Here is an 18,268-nt window from a genome sequence, read left to right on the forward strand (position 1 = left end):
TAAGGATTCTTCATCTAACATTTTCTCAAAGTATTTATCTAAATGCTATAGGTATCTTTAAAACTCTGGCAGTACTAAACAAACACCTTTAAAATTACACAAATTAATATCTTAAACACTAGTATTGCCAGTGGTCTTGGGGTGAAGGTTTCTTTCCTTCAAGTCTTTTCACAATTTATTATACTTTGTTTACATAACTTGACCCTGCAGTTTAGTTTTGCCTGCACAATCATGCATATCTTGTTTACACAGTAAAATGTTGGCCATCTTGCCACCTCTTGTTAAGCAGTTGCCTTCTTGTGGAAATGTAAGTTTTTAGGTTTGGTGAACAAACGATACTGAGTTTATCACAAGGGAGAGCCCCCAAATCCATCCCCAGGGTGGTCCCGCAGCCTCCTGTGTGGCCAGGAATGGCGTTTCCCCTATGGATGGAGCCTTCTCCTTCCCCTGACTCCACTCCTGGGCAGCCTTTTCCTCCCTCCCACCTTCTCCCCACAGCCTCTTCCAGGGCTGGGAAAACACTCCTGCTCTTTCTCTTCCTGCGGGTTTTGAGAAGAAGAGCCCCCCGTCTGCCCAGCCCACACGTGGGGTCTGGGCAGCTCCACGCCTTGTGTTTGAACCGGGAATTGGGATATTTCAGTTTTCTTCTGCGATCAGGCCTGGTTGTGAAAGGGCCAGTTGTAGTGGGTAGGCTTTGGTGGGTGAGTAACAGCAAATCTTATTGAACTTTTCCTTTTTTTTAGATTTTGTGTAGGGGGCTTGTTGTCCTCACGCCCTCGAGTTCTGCTCCAGGTCAAGCAAAGCCCCATGGAACTGGCCCTAAGGGCGGCGGTGGCCATGGACCAGCGCCCCTTTGGCGTCGAGAACGTGGTTTATTTTGAGGTGAATCTCCCTGTTTTTCTTGAAAAGCGGGGGTCTGGTTTGTAGCGAGGCTTAAAACCCCGGGTTGTGCCTAAACGTGGGTCTGATTTCAACCCCAGGGGCTGCAACTCTGTCCAGCTCCGACTCACAGCCCTGGCAGCACCGTCAGCATGCCGGGCTCGGCGTTCTCTTGTATTTTGAAGGGTTTCTTACGGATCGGCAGCAGCCGGGGATATTTAGCAGCTGTGTATTGGTGGTGGAATCCATGTGGTGAAAAGATCTTTGGGGTAAAGAGGTGAATAGGTGTTGTTTTCTTTTTTTTCACCTGGAGAATGTTTCTTGTTGCCTTGTACCTGTAAAAAGATGTTCAAATCGTTAAGGTGTTCAAATCGTTTCATAAAATTACCCCCTAGACAGGAATATGTTTTGTGGTTGGTTTGGGTTTTTTTTTATGAGAGTCCTTTCAGCCTGCTCTCCAGGTGGAAATGGGAAATGCAAAGGCATTACAATGATAGATTTGCTAAATCTGTTGCCAAGGTCTATATTACTGGCTTTCCCTGAAGCGGGGAAAAGACGTCCTGTTTAATTGTTGTTTGCATTTGAGCTTCTCTGTGAAATGGATTAAGCAGTGTGGGCTTCTTTTTGTGGGTCTGCCCTTGGAAGGAGAGCGCCTTTAGGAAAAGGCTTTTCTGGAGGGGACAGAGAATTTAATTGCTGATGGCTATAAAAGCGCGCCCTGTTTGGGTGGCCTGAAAACAAAACCCGTGAAAATCCATTACTGAAAAATGAGACTTTCTCCTAATGATAGGGGCTGCTGTTTCTACTGATTCGCCCATGAATAACAGCTCGTTCCTTACTGGTGGCTGAGGACCCTTGAATTGTTTCCCAAAGCCTAAGGCAGCGGGAAGGGCTGGTGTTGTCAGATCACTGCAAATCAAATAAAAGAGAGCGGTTTGGAGTTGTCTCGTTCCCTCTTTCTTTTCCCAAGAAAGAGGGGTGGAAAATGGTAAAATGTTTTGCGGCAAAGTTCAAAATGGCAAAGGATGTACCGTGTGGGGGGTGGGACGTGGGTTTAGGTGTTGGTGGGGACCCCAGCAATAAACCGTAAGAGGTAGAGCAGCTTTGTGGGACTTTTGGGGCTTGTTTTTGTGTGGATATTCGCTCGTTGCAGACCACGTGCCGGAGCCCTCCAACAGAGGCATTAGAAAAAGAAGTCTTTTTATTAGTACTAATGCTTTGAATTTTCCAGTGTGGGAAAAGCCGCAAAAGTGTGTATTTCTGCCCAGCTGCGGAGAAATGGGTAATACTGAGCCCTACAATAGCTTGGTTGTTTTTTTTCCCCCTGTGTGATGACTGGTGTGGAGGGAGTTTGTACCAAAGAGTCAACTTCTGATTGTGGGCAGCCCCTGTTTTAGGAACTGTTGCACAGATTGCTTATCGATGCAACTGCTGCCGCGACTCCCGCACTCCCTGCTGAGTGATAATCCAAAACTGCAGAGCGAGCTGGGTGCCCGTGGAAGGGGAACTGCACTCTCAAGTGGAAATACTTGGGGTCTCTTTGCCTGTGGGAGGGAAAGGGACGTCAAGAGTCAATCTAAAGGAACTTCTCACCTTCAGAGATCGGGCTCTGGGGGTGACGGTTAATTGAGGGGAGTCGTGGAAGCGTGCTTTACTGAGCAACATGCTGCTGCTGGCCCGAGACTAAATGTCTCCAAAGTTTGGGGTTGGTTTAAGTGCTTTTTGGTTATTAGCTGGATGTCACTCTTACAAGCACCTCTTGCCCTGTCTGGAGGGGTTTGCTGCTGCCTCCTGCATTGGGCCGAGGGGACCGGCAGCCCTTAGGACAGGGACTTTCTCAGGCGTGGAGGTTAAACCTGGTGCGTGCTGCTTAAAAAGTGCTCTAGGTGTTAGTGCAGTGGTCACGGTGAGAAATGTGGTGGCTTAGGGGAGCCTGAGATTCGCATTCCTCTTAAGTGCGTGGGATTTTGGGGAGCCTGGGTGGTACAATCCCCTTCCTGCTCCCAGATTCCTGTCGCTGACCCATCAGCGGGGTGTTAGCAGAGCTGATGCCCGCAGCGGCTGAGGGTCGGCATGATCCCGGCATCGCCGGAGCTCTGGAGCCGAGGAATGGGAGCGTGGCCCGTTTCCATCATGGCTTGTGAGGGAAATAGTGCGGTTTGATATAGCCGGGGTGAGTAAACAGGGATTCCTCTTTGCACGTGTGCTTACAGGGTGCACGCAGGTGTGTTACTTGGAGTGTTTCTTAATGCCTGCGAAGCTTTCCGAGATTGGTTAATGAGCGTTGCTTTGCTGTGCAAGTGCAAAGTGTTATTTTCATGGAGAAACCAGCTCGGATGTTCCATTTAGGCATTCTGCCTTTAAAAAAAGAAAAATATTTTAAAGCTTTCCTTGCAGGCAGAATAACATCTGCTTTTGAGGATTGTTTCTTTCCCTGCAGGGTGGAAAAATCTACAGCCTCGCTAAGGCTGCAGAGGAAGAAAACTTGTCAGTTTCCTAGAGCAAACTGCAGTTTGGAGAGGGGGGTGGTTTGCCAGAGGGCCTTTTAGCACCTGGTCGGGCACATTTCTTTTCCCTCGGGGCTGAGGTTTAACATCGCCTTTTCATGTGGCTGGGTTTTGGTTGTATGAATTAATGGGTGTTTCAATGGGAACCACAAGACCTAATTTCTCAGTCGCCATCCCAAAAATTGTGCATTCTAAAAAATCAGAATGCGGATGCAAGAACAGAATTTGGACCAGATTCTCCGGCGCCAGGACAGTGCACCGATGCTCCAGGGTGCTTTCCCCGGCAGCGAAGGCCTGGTCTGGCAGGAAGGCGGTGGTGGGGATGGCGAGGTACTGCTGGCTCAGCCGCCCCACGGCCGGGAAGCGATGCTCATTCTTCTTCCACCAGCGCAGCAGCTGGTGCTGCGCTTGCAGAGGGGCTCCGGGATGTAGTTTTCCAGTTGCTGGTGGATCTCGGGTATGCTCTCCATCGGGTCCTACCCCAAAAGGATGTCATAGATGCTCTGAGATGGGGCGCTGGTGCATGGGTCCTTGCGAGCAGGCAGCTGGCTGCCGGCATCTGCGCCTGTGGCTTTGGAATCCGAGTTTGGCACCCCAGACTGGGTGGCAGATGGGGACTGGTGGTTGCAAACCCACAACAGCGTGGTTCTCACTGGCTGGTGCAGCTCGCTTCTCAGGCTGGGGCTGAGAAACTGCACCTCCTTGAAGCGCGGGTCCAAAACAGAGGTGATAACTGCTGGGCTTTCGAGCACTTTCTCGAATGCAGTTCCCTTCAGTTTGGAAGACGGCAGAACACGGAGAATGGCATTACATGCGATCTACTCCTTGGTGTGTTGATTGGACAGGGAATCAGTCAAAAGAGAAAATAAGAAAAATTAATTTGCCTTCTACTTGGATGGCAGAAATCTACGAGAGGCAATAGAAGTCGGATGGTTGAACAAAATCTTGCATGGCTTTGAGTTTGCCCTGAGCTGACGGCTGCAAAGCCTATTGCGAAACCTATTCATTTTTGTGATGGTAGTGATTTTTGTTGGTGTTTTGTTTGGATGTCTTAAGAGTATCGTTATCAAGCAATTATCTCCCCCCAGCCCTGTCATGCCCGCCGGCAGCAATGGGCCGATGGGGTCCTCAGCTGTCAGGTGGGAGGCAGCGGCACCGGGGCAGGGAGGGGGATGCCCGGTACCCCCGGGCAGGCCGTGCCGCCGGTGTGGCTGGAGGATGCTCCATGGCTGCTCACTGCGGCATTTCCCATGGCAGGGAGGAAACACAGGGGGAGCAGGGGGTGGGGGCAAATGGGGGAGGCAAAGCATCTGCACGGGGGGGAGGGGGGGGGCTGTGAGGGCCATGGAAAGGGGAGTGAAGGGCATCTGCAAGGTTGGAGGGGGTAAGGAGGGTGGTAGGTGTCTAAAATGGGGTGCTGGGGGTGTGCAAGGAGGGGGGGCAGCAGGCCGCTGAAGGGGGGTGTAAGGCATCTGCAAGGCGGAGGGGTGGGGGCTCAAAGGGGGAGGTGAGGGGTACCCAAGGTGGGTGTGGGAGGGAGGCACCTGGGCGATGCCTGTTGGGGGTCTCCCCACCAGACCCCCCCTCCTTGTCCCCTCCTCCGCATCTCGATGTGACCCCCTGGTGATGCTGTGGCCCTTCAGAGCAGGGGGACAAAGGCCACTGTCCCCACAGAGCCCCATGCCACCTGGTCACCTCAGCTCTTGTCCCACCGGATGCGCCTGGTGTTGGGGTGCAGGCAGGAGGTGGCTGGGTGGTCCCCCCATCTTTCTGCATTTCCTTAGCCTGGGGGAGAGCCTGTCCGCCCCCCCGCTGCACCCATGGGACCCGGCTGCAGGAGCTGCTCTCGGGGGCAAACGAGAGGTGGGGAATTAATTAATCTGCCCTGAAATTACAGCTCACGGCAAAGACTGAGAGGAATTTGCGTCTCCGCCAGCAAGGGATGACGGTCACGTCCTGGTGATGCTCAGCTGTGACCTGCGTGTGTCCCCCCCTCACAGCCCTACTTTGGGGCTCTGGAGATGTGTCCTCTCCCGGGTCCAGTCCCCGTCACAGCCCAAATCCTGGCTCAGGAGCCAGAGGGGTCCCCGCAGGGGACGGTGCTGACCCCCACGATAGCAAAGGAGGGAGCCACAGGACCGGTGGCTTCGTCTGGGTAGGATGGAGATGGAGAGGGGCAAGGAGGGGGGTCTCCTGCTCCGCCACCAGAGCAGCTCCCCCAGTTTGGCCCCTCATCCCCTTATAACACTGGGATCAGTGTTATTAATTACACTTTGCTCGAGATTAATTACATTAATCCTCCCTCCTGCTGCTGGTGGCCAGTCCAGCTTGCGTGTGACGGGACGAGGGGGCCGAGGTGGGAAGTTTGCGTGCTCGTGCGATGCTTTTGGCCTCCCCCGGCACCGGGAGGACTCAAAGCCGGACGTGAACCTCTGCTTTGTACTTTTCCTCATCCTCAATTACACCAACGCTTCCCCAGGGAAAGATTTTTCTTTCTAACTGGAGGAGTTGCACTGAGACAAGTAAACTGAGGCAGGACAGTCAAAAATCCCTCTCTCTCCTGCTGGGACAAAAAAACCGCTGCAGCAAAATAATAATTTGGAGAAGTTTTCTTGAGATGGAACAACACTCTCTGCTCCGAAACTCAAAAGTGAGCTCGCCATCCCCTTTCCCAGCCCAGTTTCGATGCTTTGATGTTTTCCAGGCACCTGGCAGCGGCGGCGAAGGACAAAGTACTCGGGGGCCAGAAAAAGCTCATTCCCAGATGGGAACGTTTGTTCCTTTTGCTCGTTAAATTGGCTGGCGAGTGGGAGATGTGAGCTTCCCCGAGTGTCGCTGCTGCGCGGCGGCAGGTGATGCCATTCGGTCGAAGCAGGAATTTGGGGGATAAAAAGCAGATTTCCGGTATTTTGCTCTTCTCTAAAGAGAAGGGTTTCCTGGAGGCCCTTTCAAAGCTGCAGTTGCGACTCGAGTGTGAGACGTGGTTGGTTTTTTATTTCTTTGAGCGCGGTGATCCCAGTGATGCTTCCCCAGCCCCGGGGGCAAGGGGAGAAGAGAACTCCTGTAGTTCTCCTTCAGCTTTTAAGGCACAGATGCTCTTTGTGCAGCGCTGGCAGTGGTATTTCAGCCAAGGAGGGCATTAGCTGTCAGCCCTTGGCTTTTTTTTTTGAGGAGAAAAATGCAGTTTTGTGTGGAAAGCGGGCTTGCAGTAAGAGAAGCCTGAGCCTGGTTGGGCTGAAGACGAAGCTTCACCCTTGTAGGTTCTGAGGGCCTTTGGAGGTTGGTGGTGGCCATGTCCTGTGGCCAAGTGCCATCTAGTGAGTCCTGCAGGTATTACGTTTGGAGAATGAAACTGGCTGTGCTCAAAAGTGTGGGGTTGGGTCTCCCCACCCCACCCCCAGTTTGGAAATCCCTATTTTAATTTTTCGAAAGGAACCACAAGAATGAAGCAGGAGGTTTGGTTTTGGTTTGAAACACTCAACTGTCTCCCCTTTTAGTAACTGGAGCGGACAGGAAGGTGTGAACTGAAATAGTTTGGTGGGGTGTTTTTCTGTTTACCCCTAAAATCTGAGTGTGCACCTCCCTTCTAGCAGAGTTTTGGGGTGAACTGGGTCAGTGAAGGGACTCCAGGTTACCAGCTTGGTCCCTTGGGCTGGGTGGGTGGGAGATTTGGGCAGCTGGGCTCAGCCGCAGCGTGGTTGCACACAGGTTTTCTTGCTTTGGGGTGGAAGCAGATGTGTAAGTACCTCCAGGTAGAGCTGTGCTGCTTCTCAAAGTGAGGGACTGTTGCAATAAGAGGGGACGGGCTCTCAGGTTTGGTCTCTTTTTCTTTTTGTTGGAGGGTTTCTTTTGTTGGAGGATGGACAGTGGGGTGGATTGAGAACTGGGTGACAGATAGAGCTCAGAGGGTTGTGGTTAGTGGTGCAGTCTAGTTGGAGGTCAGTAACAAGTGGTGTCCCTCAGGGGTCAGTACTGGGTCCAGTCCTGTTCAATATATTCATCGATGATGTGGATGAAGGGATAGAGTGTACCATCGGCAAGTTTGCTGATGACACTAAACTGGGAGGAGTGGCTGACAGGCCAGAAGGCTGTGCTGCTTTACAGCGTGACCTGGACAGGCTGGAGAGTTGGGCAGGGAGGAACCTAATGAAATTCAACAAGGGTGAATGTAGGGTACTGTATCTGGGGAGGAATAACCCCACGCATCAGTACAGGTTGGGGGCTGACTCTCTCCTGGAGAGCAGCTCTGTGGAAAGGGACCTGGGAGTCCTGGTGGACAACAGGATGACCATGAGCCAGCAATGTGCCCTGGTGGCCAAGAGGGCCAATGGCATCCTGGGGTGCATCAAAAAGAGTGTGGCCAGCAGGTGGAGGGAGGTCATCCTCCCCCTCTACTCTGCCCTGGTGAGGCCGCATCTGGAGTACTGCGTCCAGTTCTGGGCTCCCCAGTTCAAGAAAGACAGGGATCTGCTGGAGAGGGTCCAGCAAAGGGCTACGAAGATGATTAGGGGATTAGAACATCTTTCATATGAGGAAAGGCTGAGGAACTTGGGTCTCTTTAGTGTAGAGAAAAGGAATGAGGGGGGATCTTATTAATGCTTTCAAATACTTAAAGGGAGGATGCCAGAGGGATGGGAGGAGTCTTTTTTCAGTGGTGCCCATTGATAGGACGAGGGGTAATGGGCACAAGCTTGAACATAGGAAGTTCCATCTTAACATGAGGAGGAACTTCTTCACTTTGAGGGTAGTGGAGCACTGGAACAGGCTGCCCAGAGAGGTTGTGGAGTCTCCCACTCTGGAGATGTTCAAAACCCGCCTGGACGCTGTCCTGTGCAACCTGTTGTAGGTGACCCTGCTCTGGCAGGGGGTTGGACTAGATGATCTCCAGAGGTCCCTTCCAACCCTGACTATTCTGTGATTCTGTGGTTTTTTTGTATGCCTCAGTTTCTACTGGGGCTAAAATGGGAGAAGGAGACTTCTTTTTAGCAATGGAAGTTACTCTGTGCTTGCGATTGTCCTTCCTCAGCCAAGAAAACTTAACGTGGTCTTCCACGAAAATGGTTTAATTTTTTTTCCTTCCTCCAGGCTCTTTGGAGGTTTGATCCGGGATGTGAAGTGAAAAGCCCCCTGGTTCTGGAGGGACTTTCGGGATGGTCTGAGCCTGCAGTGTCTGGCGTCCTTCCTCTTCCTCTACTGTGCCTGCATGTCCCCCGTCATCAATCACCTTTGGGGGACTGCTGGGGGAGGCAACCAACAGCCACATAGTGAGCACCTCTCTCTGTTGGGTGGCACGAGGGAGGACAACACTCATGCAAAAGTCCTTGCTGCAGTGAATTTGCACTTGTGGTTTTCCCTCTAATGATTTAATTACTCGCTGCTGCCTCTCTTCCCTGGACAGAGTGCCATGGAGTCGCTGCTGGGCGCATCCATGACCGGCGTGGTGTATTTCCTCTTTGCTGGCCAACCTCTCGCCATCCTCGGCAGCACCGGCCCCGTCCTCGTGTTCGAGAAGATCCTTTACAAATTCTGCAAGTAAGGCTGGCTGCTGCGGCCAGGTGCTGCGAGCGCCTTCAGAAGAAGGCAGGGATGGAGAAAAGATGTTTTTCTTAGTGGTAGTTGGTAGATTTAAGTTGTCTTCTGTGTCACAGACATCACGCGCTGCTGCTTTAGTATGTGACGGTGCAGGAGCCCTCGGTCTCTGAAGGATGGATGGGTGGTTCAGGGTTTTTAGAGTTAAAGTGAAAGAGCAGGAGGAGGAGAAACCACAAGGATATGGATGCCCGAGATGGGCTGCACAGGGAAGATGAGACAAATGACTCTGGTTTGGGAATGAGGGAAGATTTGCTTTCCTCTCAGTACAAACTCGGGCACTTTTTTGCATGTTTTTTGCTGGAAGTGGAAATATATTTTACCCACATATCCAAACAGTTCTCTGGTCAAATGTTTTGATGATTTTTGAAAAAGCAGGAGCTTTTCAGGCAAAATGGATATTTTCCATGACAGTCTTTTTGTTGTGGCAACTGTGATGGGAGATTAACCTCTCTTATTGCAATTAAATTTATTATGAAGCCCCAACTTGCTGGCAGCAGGTAACCGGGTGCAAACCCAGCCGGTTTCGCTGTTAGGGCATCGGGGTGATGTGGGAGAACACCACCTTCCACAACAGGGACCTGACCTCAATTAGCCTCCGAGGCATTAACACAAGGTAATTGTTAAAGAATGATAATTAAATTATTGGCCTCTCCTCCTGCGGGCCCACACCCTGCACCGCAGCCCCGAGGCTGTCTGTCGTAGGACGTGGAAACTGCATTTACCATGCGCAGCCTTGACACGCTCCTGAATTGCTGCCGACTTTCCCCAAAGGAAGGCACGGCTCGGAGCCTCTTGCTGCCCTTTCCACCCTGCGTTTTCTTTTGCTTTCCCAGGGACTACGCACTCTTCTACCTCTCTCTACGGCGTGCATTGGGCTGTGGACCGCCTTCTTCTGCATGGTGCTGGTGGCCACTGATGCTAGCTCTTTGGTGTGCTACATCACCCGCTTCACCGAAGAAGCCTTCGCCTCCCTCATCTGCATCATCTTCATCTATGAGGCTCTGGAGAAGCTGAGTCACCTGCGAGAGGCCTACCCTGTGCACACGCACAGCAAGCTGGACTTCCTCACCATCTCCTAGTGGGTTTCTTCCTCCTAAAGTGCCGCTGCCCCTTGGCAGGAGCTCAGGGCTGCACGTCCATCGCCTTCCCCTCACCTCTGTCTTGGCTTCTCTCCTCCCAGCTGTAAGGGTGAGGCACCGACCCATCCCAGCAACGAAACCCTGCAGTTCTGGGAGAGCAACGAGATCAATGTGTCTGGCATCACCTGGGAGAACCTCACGGTGACTGTAAGTGCCCCGAGTCACTGCTTCCTCGTGCCGCGGCCGTGGCGTCCAGGGGCACTGGCCTGGTGCAAAGCTCAGAGCCCTTCAGGTGATGATGGGCTTCCAACTGTGCCAGTGCTGCTCTGAAAAGTCGTTATTTCAGTCTAAGGTGTGGGTTTAACCCCCTTGGGCCTGGGAAGGAGAGTCCACCTCATCCCTGACATGGTGGGCAATAACTGTTATCCTCAGGACAGCGGTTCTGTCTGGGAGCAAGGTTCAGTGGGTGCTTTGGTTATTGGAGAAGTTGGAGGACTTCAGTTCATGCTTGAAGGCCATAATTAGCTTCCTTAATTGGTTCCTAGTAACTCCAGGCCTTGCATTCTTACTCAGCGCTGTCTGAAGGTACGTGCATAAACTTGCATGTCTGAGCAGCTCCTTGGGCCATTGTTGCTGGAAGCAGAGCTCAGGCACAGGGTGGGACGCTCTTATGGACATCTTCACCCCCCTTGGCTGTGTCCTGTGAGCCCGCCCCCTGTGAGCCCGCCCCTGGGAAGGGACAATTTGTCTCTTCTCCTTTCCTGTCACTGTTGTCTTAGCCCTCCTTCCCCGTTCCCTCTTTCACTCTCCCCAAGAGTTTCCAGTGTTTCCTTCCCCTCTGGTATCTTCTTCAGCCACGGTTACCTGCCGTTCAAGCGGAGGATGTGCCATAGGTCTGTGGTACGGTGTCCCATCACATCTCCTGTCTCCGCTGTCGTGGAGAGTTTCATGGACCTGCCTGTGGACACGATGGCCCCTACACACCTGAAGTCCTCTTCAGGCTGAGAGATCTGGGGCTGTTCAGTCTGGAGAAAAAATGGCTCAGGGAGACCTTATTAAGGTGTCTCAATGCCTGATGGGAGGGAATGAAGGCAAGGGAGCCAACTGTACCTCAGGAGTTCCCAGTGAGTAGACTCGGAAGGTTGTCAAACCCTGGAACCACTGGAACACTGCAACCGCCCAAAGAGGTTGTTAACTCTCCACCAATGGAGATCTTCCAAACCCTCAGGAGTTCCCAGTGAGCTTTGAATTTTGAGGGTGAACAAACACTGGAACAGGTGTCTCAGAGAGGTGGTGGAGTCTCTAATAACGGAGTTATTCAAAACCCACCGAGAGAAGGTCCTGAGCAACCTGCTGTACCTGACCCTGCCTCAGCTGGGGCTTGGACTACACGGTCTCCAGAGGTGCCTTCCAACCTCACCCATTCTGTGAGTGTAGAGGACAAAAGTAAGACAGAAAGAAATGAGAACAGATCCCCTTGGCCACAAACACCTTGGTCTCCTGTGGAGAGGACCTGTGATGAAGAGAGGAAACTTATAATGAGGAAGGAGTAGCAGAGATGGAGTGTTATGCACTGACTGTAATCCTCCATTTCCCATCCCTCGTGTGCCTCTCCAGGCGGGAGTGAGAAGAAAAAATGCAAATGCAAATGAAGGAGTAATTTGAGCCTAGGGGAAAAAAAAAAAAGTGGGGTGGGGGAATGGTCTAAAATATTTAGTCATAGTTTCTGACTATCCAAGTCTACTTGACTTGGCAATGAACTGATAATTTGTAAGTGATTTCCCTGTCTTTGTTTTGACCCATGATCATCTTTCCCCTCGTATCATCTTGAGGACGGGGAGCGAGTGAGCAGCTTGGTTGTTGTCTGGCTGCTGGTCAAGGTTAACCCACCTTTCATAAACCCGCTTTCATTCACAACCAGACTGGAGAGCACTTTGTAACGTGTGTGGTGGGGATGGGAGAAGCAGATACTGGGCTGATTGTTCTTGAATTCTGAGAGAACTAGACAAGGTAATCTGCTGACCTCTTCGGTCTCTAGCTTGCAGGCTGTAATTCTTACTTACACGAGGAGATGAATAAAAGTGTGCAGTTTCCGTTAGGTGTGACTGTGCACTGCTGTGGAAAAACTGCTTCCACAGACTAACAGCATGACTGCAGTTTTTGGAGATGTCTGCCTGCACAGCTAATTTTCCTGAACATTTCCTTTGTCTTTGGGCTTTTCACCATAGCCTAAGATAACATTTGGAGCTTGAGAGTTGGTTTTGGAGATGGTCTGCAACCTTAGCTTTGAGTGTCTGTGTTTATGCTACTTTATGTGCCTTTTAGATGGCTTTATCTGTTGCACGATCTTGGAGTTGAGCGGCACTTTTTCCCTCTTTGAGCAGTTATTTCAACACGCTCAGTTTTTGAAAGATGAGTTTTAGTGAACACCAGGTTTTTTACAGTGCTGTTTAAGCTGTTGCTGGAATTAGCGCTCAGCATGAGCAACTTGTAATTGGAGTCAGACAGAAAAATTGAAACACTGGGGCCTTTTGTCTTTAAGATGGCTGTGACTGGTGGTGGTGGCTGCGTTTCATTTGTTGCTCCAAGAGCAATGGCTATGTGGCTGGTCAGAGTCTAGCTTAGACCTCAGTCATTACAGTATTATGTCAACTCTTGCTTTAAGAAACAGTTCATAGCTGTTTCAAGAGATGCCGGTGTGAACAGGGTTAAATTTGACAGGGTGGACATGTTCTGTATTGCATTTACATCTCCGAACTGGAGTGCGGGGAGCTTGAGGTGTGCAGACAGCTTCAGGGATTAGCAAAATGGTTGATTGCAGTATGGAGGCTATGTGATGTGTACACAGACATTGCTACAGGTTCACTCACTGTAAACCTGGTGAAACTTTGTTTTCATCTGCTGGCTTTCACTGGCATGGACAAATGTAAAAGGTGGAAGATAAACAGAATATAAAAAATACCCACTGATAAGTCAGACGCTGCTGTGGGATAATTGAGTGTTTTGGTGGTTTGTTGAGCACCTCCGTTTTTGGAAGGACACCTGCATTCTCTCTGCTCTCTTTTTTTTTCTTCCAGATTTTGATGTGTCCAGAACATGAAATGGAGAGGGTAAACATGTACTGTGAAACCTGCAGAAGGCCTGTTTGTCGTCTATGTAAACCGGGTGGATGTCATGCAAACCACAGAGTAACGACCATAAGCACTGCCTACAAAACCTTTAAGGTAAAAGTAAATACTGTTGGACCTGGCCTTAAGAAGGGGGAAGAGCACTGAGCCTCGGGTTTAAGGGCAAACTTCCCCTGGCAGGATGCCAGGACGTGTGTTTGGAGGACACTGAACGAGTCATGAGGCATGCTGCTGTGCAACATCTGTTAATGTATATATTAGTGTGACATAGTGTGCGGCTAAGAAACTAAACTATATTTTCTATGAGGCTTCAAACAGAACCCCTTAAAAGCGCTTCCACCTTATGTTAGCCAACTGTGCATCAGTACTGACCAATGCAGAAGGTTTAAGAAGTTAATGGTTTACAATCTGGCTTTTTTAAGGCAAGTGTCCTTGTGGCTTGGGTTAGCTTATACTTCAGAAGCACTCCTGAAGAATCTGCATCGGCAGTTATCTGCTGGGACGCTGTATGTTTTTGAAGTTGCAGAGCTGTTGATTCCCTAAGCACCATACAACAGGGCAGACTTGCAAACACTGCTTTGTTATTAAAGAATGATTGCTGCTGCCTCCTCTTCTTCCTTTGCTTCCTCTCTTGCTCACAGGAGAGGAAAAAAAAAAAAAGCCCATCCCAGCCTGCCTTCTGCTCTTTGGCCTCCCAGCCTGCCTTCTGCTCTTTGGCCTCCTCGCCTGTTTGCAAGGCTTTTCCTGTACAGCTGTTAACTCTTGCAACTAAGGAAGTGCAGAGACACTCCTAAGTTCAAGTTTCCAACCACTCATTTTTCTAGCAAACCTTACTACAGATGAGTTAATAACCTATGAGGCTTTTCTATTAGTTCTGGTAATGTCTTGAAGACTCGTGTTCCTAGCCTAAGAGAGAAGGTGACTGCTGTGGCTGGGGAAGGATGAGCCAGCTGAGGCTGTCACCTCTTCTCCTCAGAGGCTGTGCCACCAGTCCTGCACATGGCAGTGGCCTGATGTCCCGGGCCAGTCATGGCGGGTCACTGAGCAGTTCTCCGCAGGGTTGCTGCTCCTAACTGATGGCAGGCTCTTGTCCTCGTAACTACAGAAACTGAGTGCTGGCTGGGTGGCCCACCTGTGCTTGTTGTCAGTTTGGGTGGGATGCCCTTGTTCTGCCTGCCAGTTTGCTGTTTTATTTTAACAGGAGAAGCTTTCAAAAGATATCGAGTACCTCATCAGTAAGGAGAGCCAGGTGAAAGCTCGCATCACGCAGCTGGATCTGCTGCTGAAAGAAACAGAGGTGAGAGTGGCTTGTGGGTTGTCTGGGGATGGACCTCGCAAGGACACAGCAGGGACTCCAAATGGAACAGTGAAGTGTTCCAGATCCTTTGGGTTTTTTTTTTGTTAGCCAGCAAAACCATTTCTGAACAGTTTGTGTTGGTTCTGAGTCACAGACGGTAAGACCTAATCCTGACAGTGTGGGAAATTTGGGCAACCTACAGAGGGAAGTTAAGTTTTGGGTGCTGCTGTGAATTTAATTGACATAAAGCTTATTTGATACCTTACCCAAAGAGAGGTGGGTTAGACTTAGAGCTCTTGCATATGAGTGGTGCTGCACAATTTATGCTGTCTGTTTACCTTGAGGATGTTGCAGTGAAGTCAGAATTAAGGGCAAAATCTCCCTGCAGAAGAGTCAGAGCTGGGAGCTCACATACGAGCTGAAAAACACAATGGCAAAAATTGGCAGGAGCTCCTGGCCCTGCCTGTATCTTGCTGCAGATGGCCTTTGTGCTTCATAGTTCCTTTAATCCAGGGCACTCATCAGAGGTGGCACTACAGGGCATAGGGGAGAAACTGGGCTGGACTCCCAGTTCAGGGTGACTGGGGAAGGTGGAAGAGCACCTAGGTCTTGGGCATGAAGACTTCAGACGCTGACTTGCTTTTACAGTGCTTTTCCATGAACTATTTAGACAAACGCTGTGCGTAACTCAATACATAATCGGAGGAATAATTTCCTGCTCTTTCCTCTCTGTGTTAACATAGGAGACGCTTACTAGCTTGGGTGCAGTGCTGATTGCATTTTCAGTGTTGAAGAGCATAACAAAGCTCGTTAGTCTTGTCACTCAAACAGATGACTAGTTTGCTCTGATCTCTCGAACAACCCTAAGTACGTTTCTGTACACAGCCACAGTGCTGTGGGATCCGTCTAAAATGTCTTTTGTTCCCTCCTAGTGCAACAGTGAAAGAGCTAAAGAAGAAGCATCTCAGAGTTTTGAGAAATTATCTCATGTCCTGGAAGAGAAGAAATCCGCAGCTCTTAGGGCAACTGAAGCTTCTAAGAATTTAAGGCTGGAAAAATTGCAAACACAAGCAGAAGAATCTCAAGGGCTCCTGGAAAATAATGGCCTTGTAGGACTTGCTCAAGAACTGCTTAAAGAAACCGATCCATCTTGTTTTGTTCAAACAGCAAAACAACTTCATGTCAGGTATCTTATTAATTATCTTCCGTTCGAGGTACAGGTACTGTTCCAGGGATGTCTGGTCAGTCATATTCTTTGGACACCTGCTAGGAAAGTACTGAATGCAAGTACTTTGTGCTGCAGAGCCTCAGAGGCGGTCCCGGTACCATTCAGTAGAAATTCCTATATTACAGTGTGCGTTAAAAAACAGCCCAGAAGAGGGGCTCTGTCCTGCGACAACGCCTAGCCTTCTTCAGTAGGACTGCAGTGGAAGGGTAACCCATTCAGCTCACTGATACAGTCCTTTGCTCAGAGATTGCATCGGGTATTTGCAAGTTAATCTAACAGGTCTCTTCTGGCTTTAAACTCTTTGATCTGAATAGTTGTGCTCCATTAGCGCTTCACACCTATTTTGTTCTTTGAATGTAATGCCCCAAATTGTTAAAATGCTCTGCCAACCAAAAGATTCCCTGTTAGTTATCTTTACACTGATGTACAAAAGGCCTTTAAATTTTGCATTTTAATTCTGTCTAGAGAGACAAGTTTCTGGGACACATGAGTAAGTACCTGAAAAGAGAACTTTTTTTAAAGCAAAACCTAGCGGTTTTGCTTTAAGGAATGCACCCATGTGAATTCCTTTTTCCCTCTTCTGCCATCCCTCTGCTTCTGTGCTTTCAGAATCCAAAAAGCTACTGAATCTCTGAAGAGCTTCAAGCCAGCAGCTGAAACTACTTTCGAGGACTTTGTGATGGACATAGCCAAGCAAGAAGAGATCCTTGGTGACTTGTCCTTCCATTCCAATGGTAAATTATGAGAGCATCACGTCTTTCTTGAGTTATAGCTTTAAGGGCTTCTCTGGAAAGAGGCAAAACTTGTGCAGGGCTGCAGTTGCAGAACTCAATCTTGTGACTTGCATTGTCCCTTCTGCCTCTGTGATTCACAAGGCATTACCTGGCAGCAATGCTAGCTTCAGCTTTGATAAAGAAGCTAAGATGCCATGGCATTCAGAACCAGTTTACATTGGCTTCCAAAATATTGTAGTTAAGTAATACTAGGCCTTCCTAGCAGCTTTTTGTCGTGATTGCATGACAGAAAAGAATAGGTTTTTATATGGTTTTTTAGTTGCCAGCAAAAATAAATAATACAACTTTCAAAGTAAAACCAGAAAGGATTTATTTGAAGTGCATGAACAGACCCATCCTCATCTGCACTCTTTGACTGAGTCAGATTTCCCCCCCCCCACTGTCCCCCCAGTGCTGTAGCCACTCAACAAAGGGCTTCTGTGTTTAATTCTAAAACAACATGTATCTACATTTGAGGTTTTTTTCTCCTGAATCTCTGTCATTCCAGGTCTAGAAATACCAGAAATCAATGAAGAGCAGAGCAAAATGTACAACAAAGCTCTGATCAGTTGGGAATGCCCTGGGAAGACAGACTCAGCTGATATCTATGTTCTTGAGTATCATAAGCTTCATAGAGAAGAGGAGAGTACAACGTGGCAGGAGATCGAAGTTTGCAGCAAGAGCAAAGTAATATCTGATCTCGATGACGACAGCAGCTATGCCTTCAGAGTTCGAGGATATAAAGGATCCATCTCTAGCCCTTGGAGCCGAGAAGTTATCTTGCGTACGCCTCCAGCCCCAGGTATTGGGTTTTCTTATGTCCACGAGCTGCTGGTGGTGTTAAGAGCTGTAGGTGGTTTCCAGTAGCTCCCAGACTTCTACTACACTGTTACCGGTTGTATAAATGTTTAAAAGCACTGTTAACAAACAGGTTAAGTAGGTAGCATACTGAGACTGTGTTAGCTTGCATAATGTTCCTGGTAGCCTTTAAAAGCGAGGAATTCTAGTGCCAGCATGACTTAAAATATAGTTTATAAGCACAGAAATACTTAACTAAGAGAAAATTTTTTGGGATGCTGTTTTTCAGTTCTCAGTTTTCTTTTTGATGACAAATGCGGGTACAACAGTGAACATCTCCTGCTGAACCCAGGAAGAACCTCTGTGGAAAGTAGGGCTGGATTTCCTCTACTGCTGGGGTCTGAGCGCATGCAGGTCGGATGCTACACAACCCTGGATTACATCATTGGCGACACCGGGATTGCCAAAGGGAAGCACTTCTGGGCTTTTCACGTGGAAGCCTATTCCTACCTGGTGAAAGTGGGAGTTGTTTCTAGCAACAAGATACAGAAGTTGTTCCATAATACCCATGATGTGACCAGCCCAAGGTAAATTGCAGACTCTTGCTTAATACATGTTTTGTATAAGGAGATGGCTTTTTAAAAAATAAATTAAGAGCGAGCCTGGTCTCAATTAGTATACAAGATGAACCTAAGCAGTGGGAAGTGGCTTGAAGGATATAGTGTAAGCAGGTTGTCCTGTTCATCCTCTACTATTAGTAGGAAGATGTTCTAATTGTCCAGAGTCCTATTTTCTTTCTTTCTGGGAAAGAAATCGGGTTTCTACAGATATCAAGATATGTCAGTTAAAGCAAGAAGGTTAAAAAAGAGAAAAAAAAGCATCATTTGCAAGATTGAAGCAATGCTTAGTTGTCAATAGTAAGATTCTGCCTTAATTCCCTTAGCATACTAGGTTTGGCAGCCACTCAGAGGTACAATGTTCACTGTG

At 49.2% G+C, this 18,268-nt stretch overlaps 1 protein-coding gene across 1 annotated transcript in view; it reads left to right on the forward strand.

Annotated features, from left to right (window-relative positions):
* Positions 1–17,872, forward strand: part of LOC309685545 (E3 ubiquitin-protein ligase TRIM36-like) — a gene marked incomplete at both ends in the record, with an annotated part of 106,692 nt that extends 88,820 nt beyond the window's left edge. Inside the window, 6 exons of the mRNA XM_082501292.1 lie at positions 13,135–13,281; positions 14,387–14,482; positions 15,415–15,668; positions 16,320–16,444; positions 16,992–17,285; positions 17,571–17,872. Coding sequence (XP_082357418.1) covers positions 13,135–13,281; positions 14,387–14,482; positions 15,415–15,668; positions 16,320–16,444; positions 16,992–17,285; positions 17,571–17,872 — 1,218 coding nt within the window. The remainder of the gene's footprint in view (positions 1–13,134; positions 13,282–14,386; positions 14,483–15,414; positions 15,669–16,319; positions 16,445–16,991; positions 17,286–17,570) is intronic.
* Between the last annotated feature and the right edge of the window lie 396 nt (positions 17,873–18,268).

This window comes from Vanellus vanellus (assembly GCF_965231255.1).
Source record: "Vanellus vanellus genome assembly, contig: HAP1_SCAFFOLD_47, whole genome shotgun sequence".
Taxonomy (NCBI): domain Eukaryota; kingdom Metazoa; phylum Chordata; class Aves; order Charadriiformes; family Charadriidae; genus Vanellus; species Vanellus vanellus.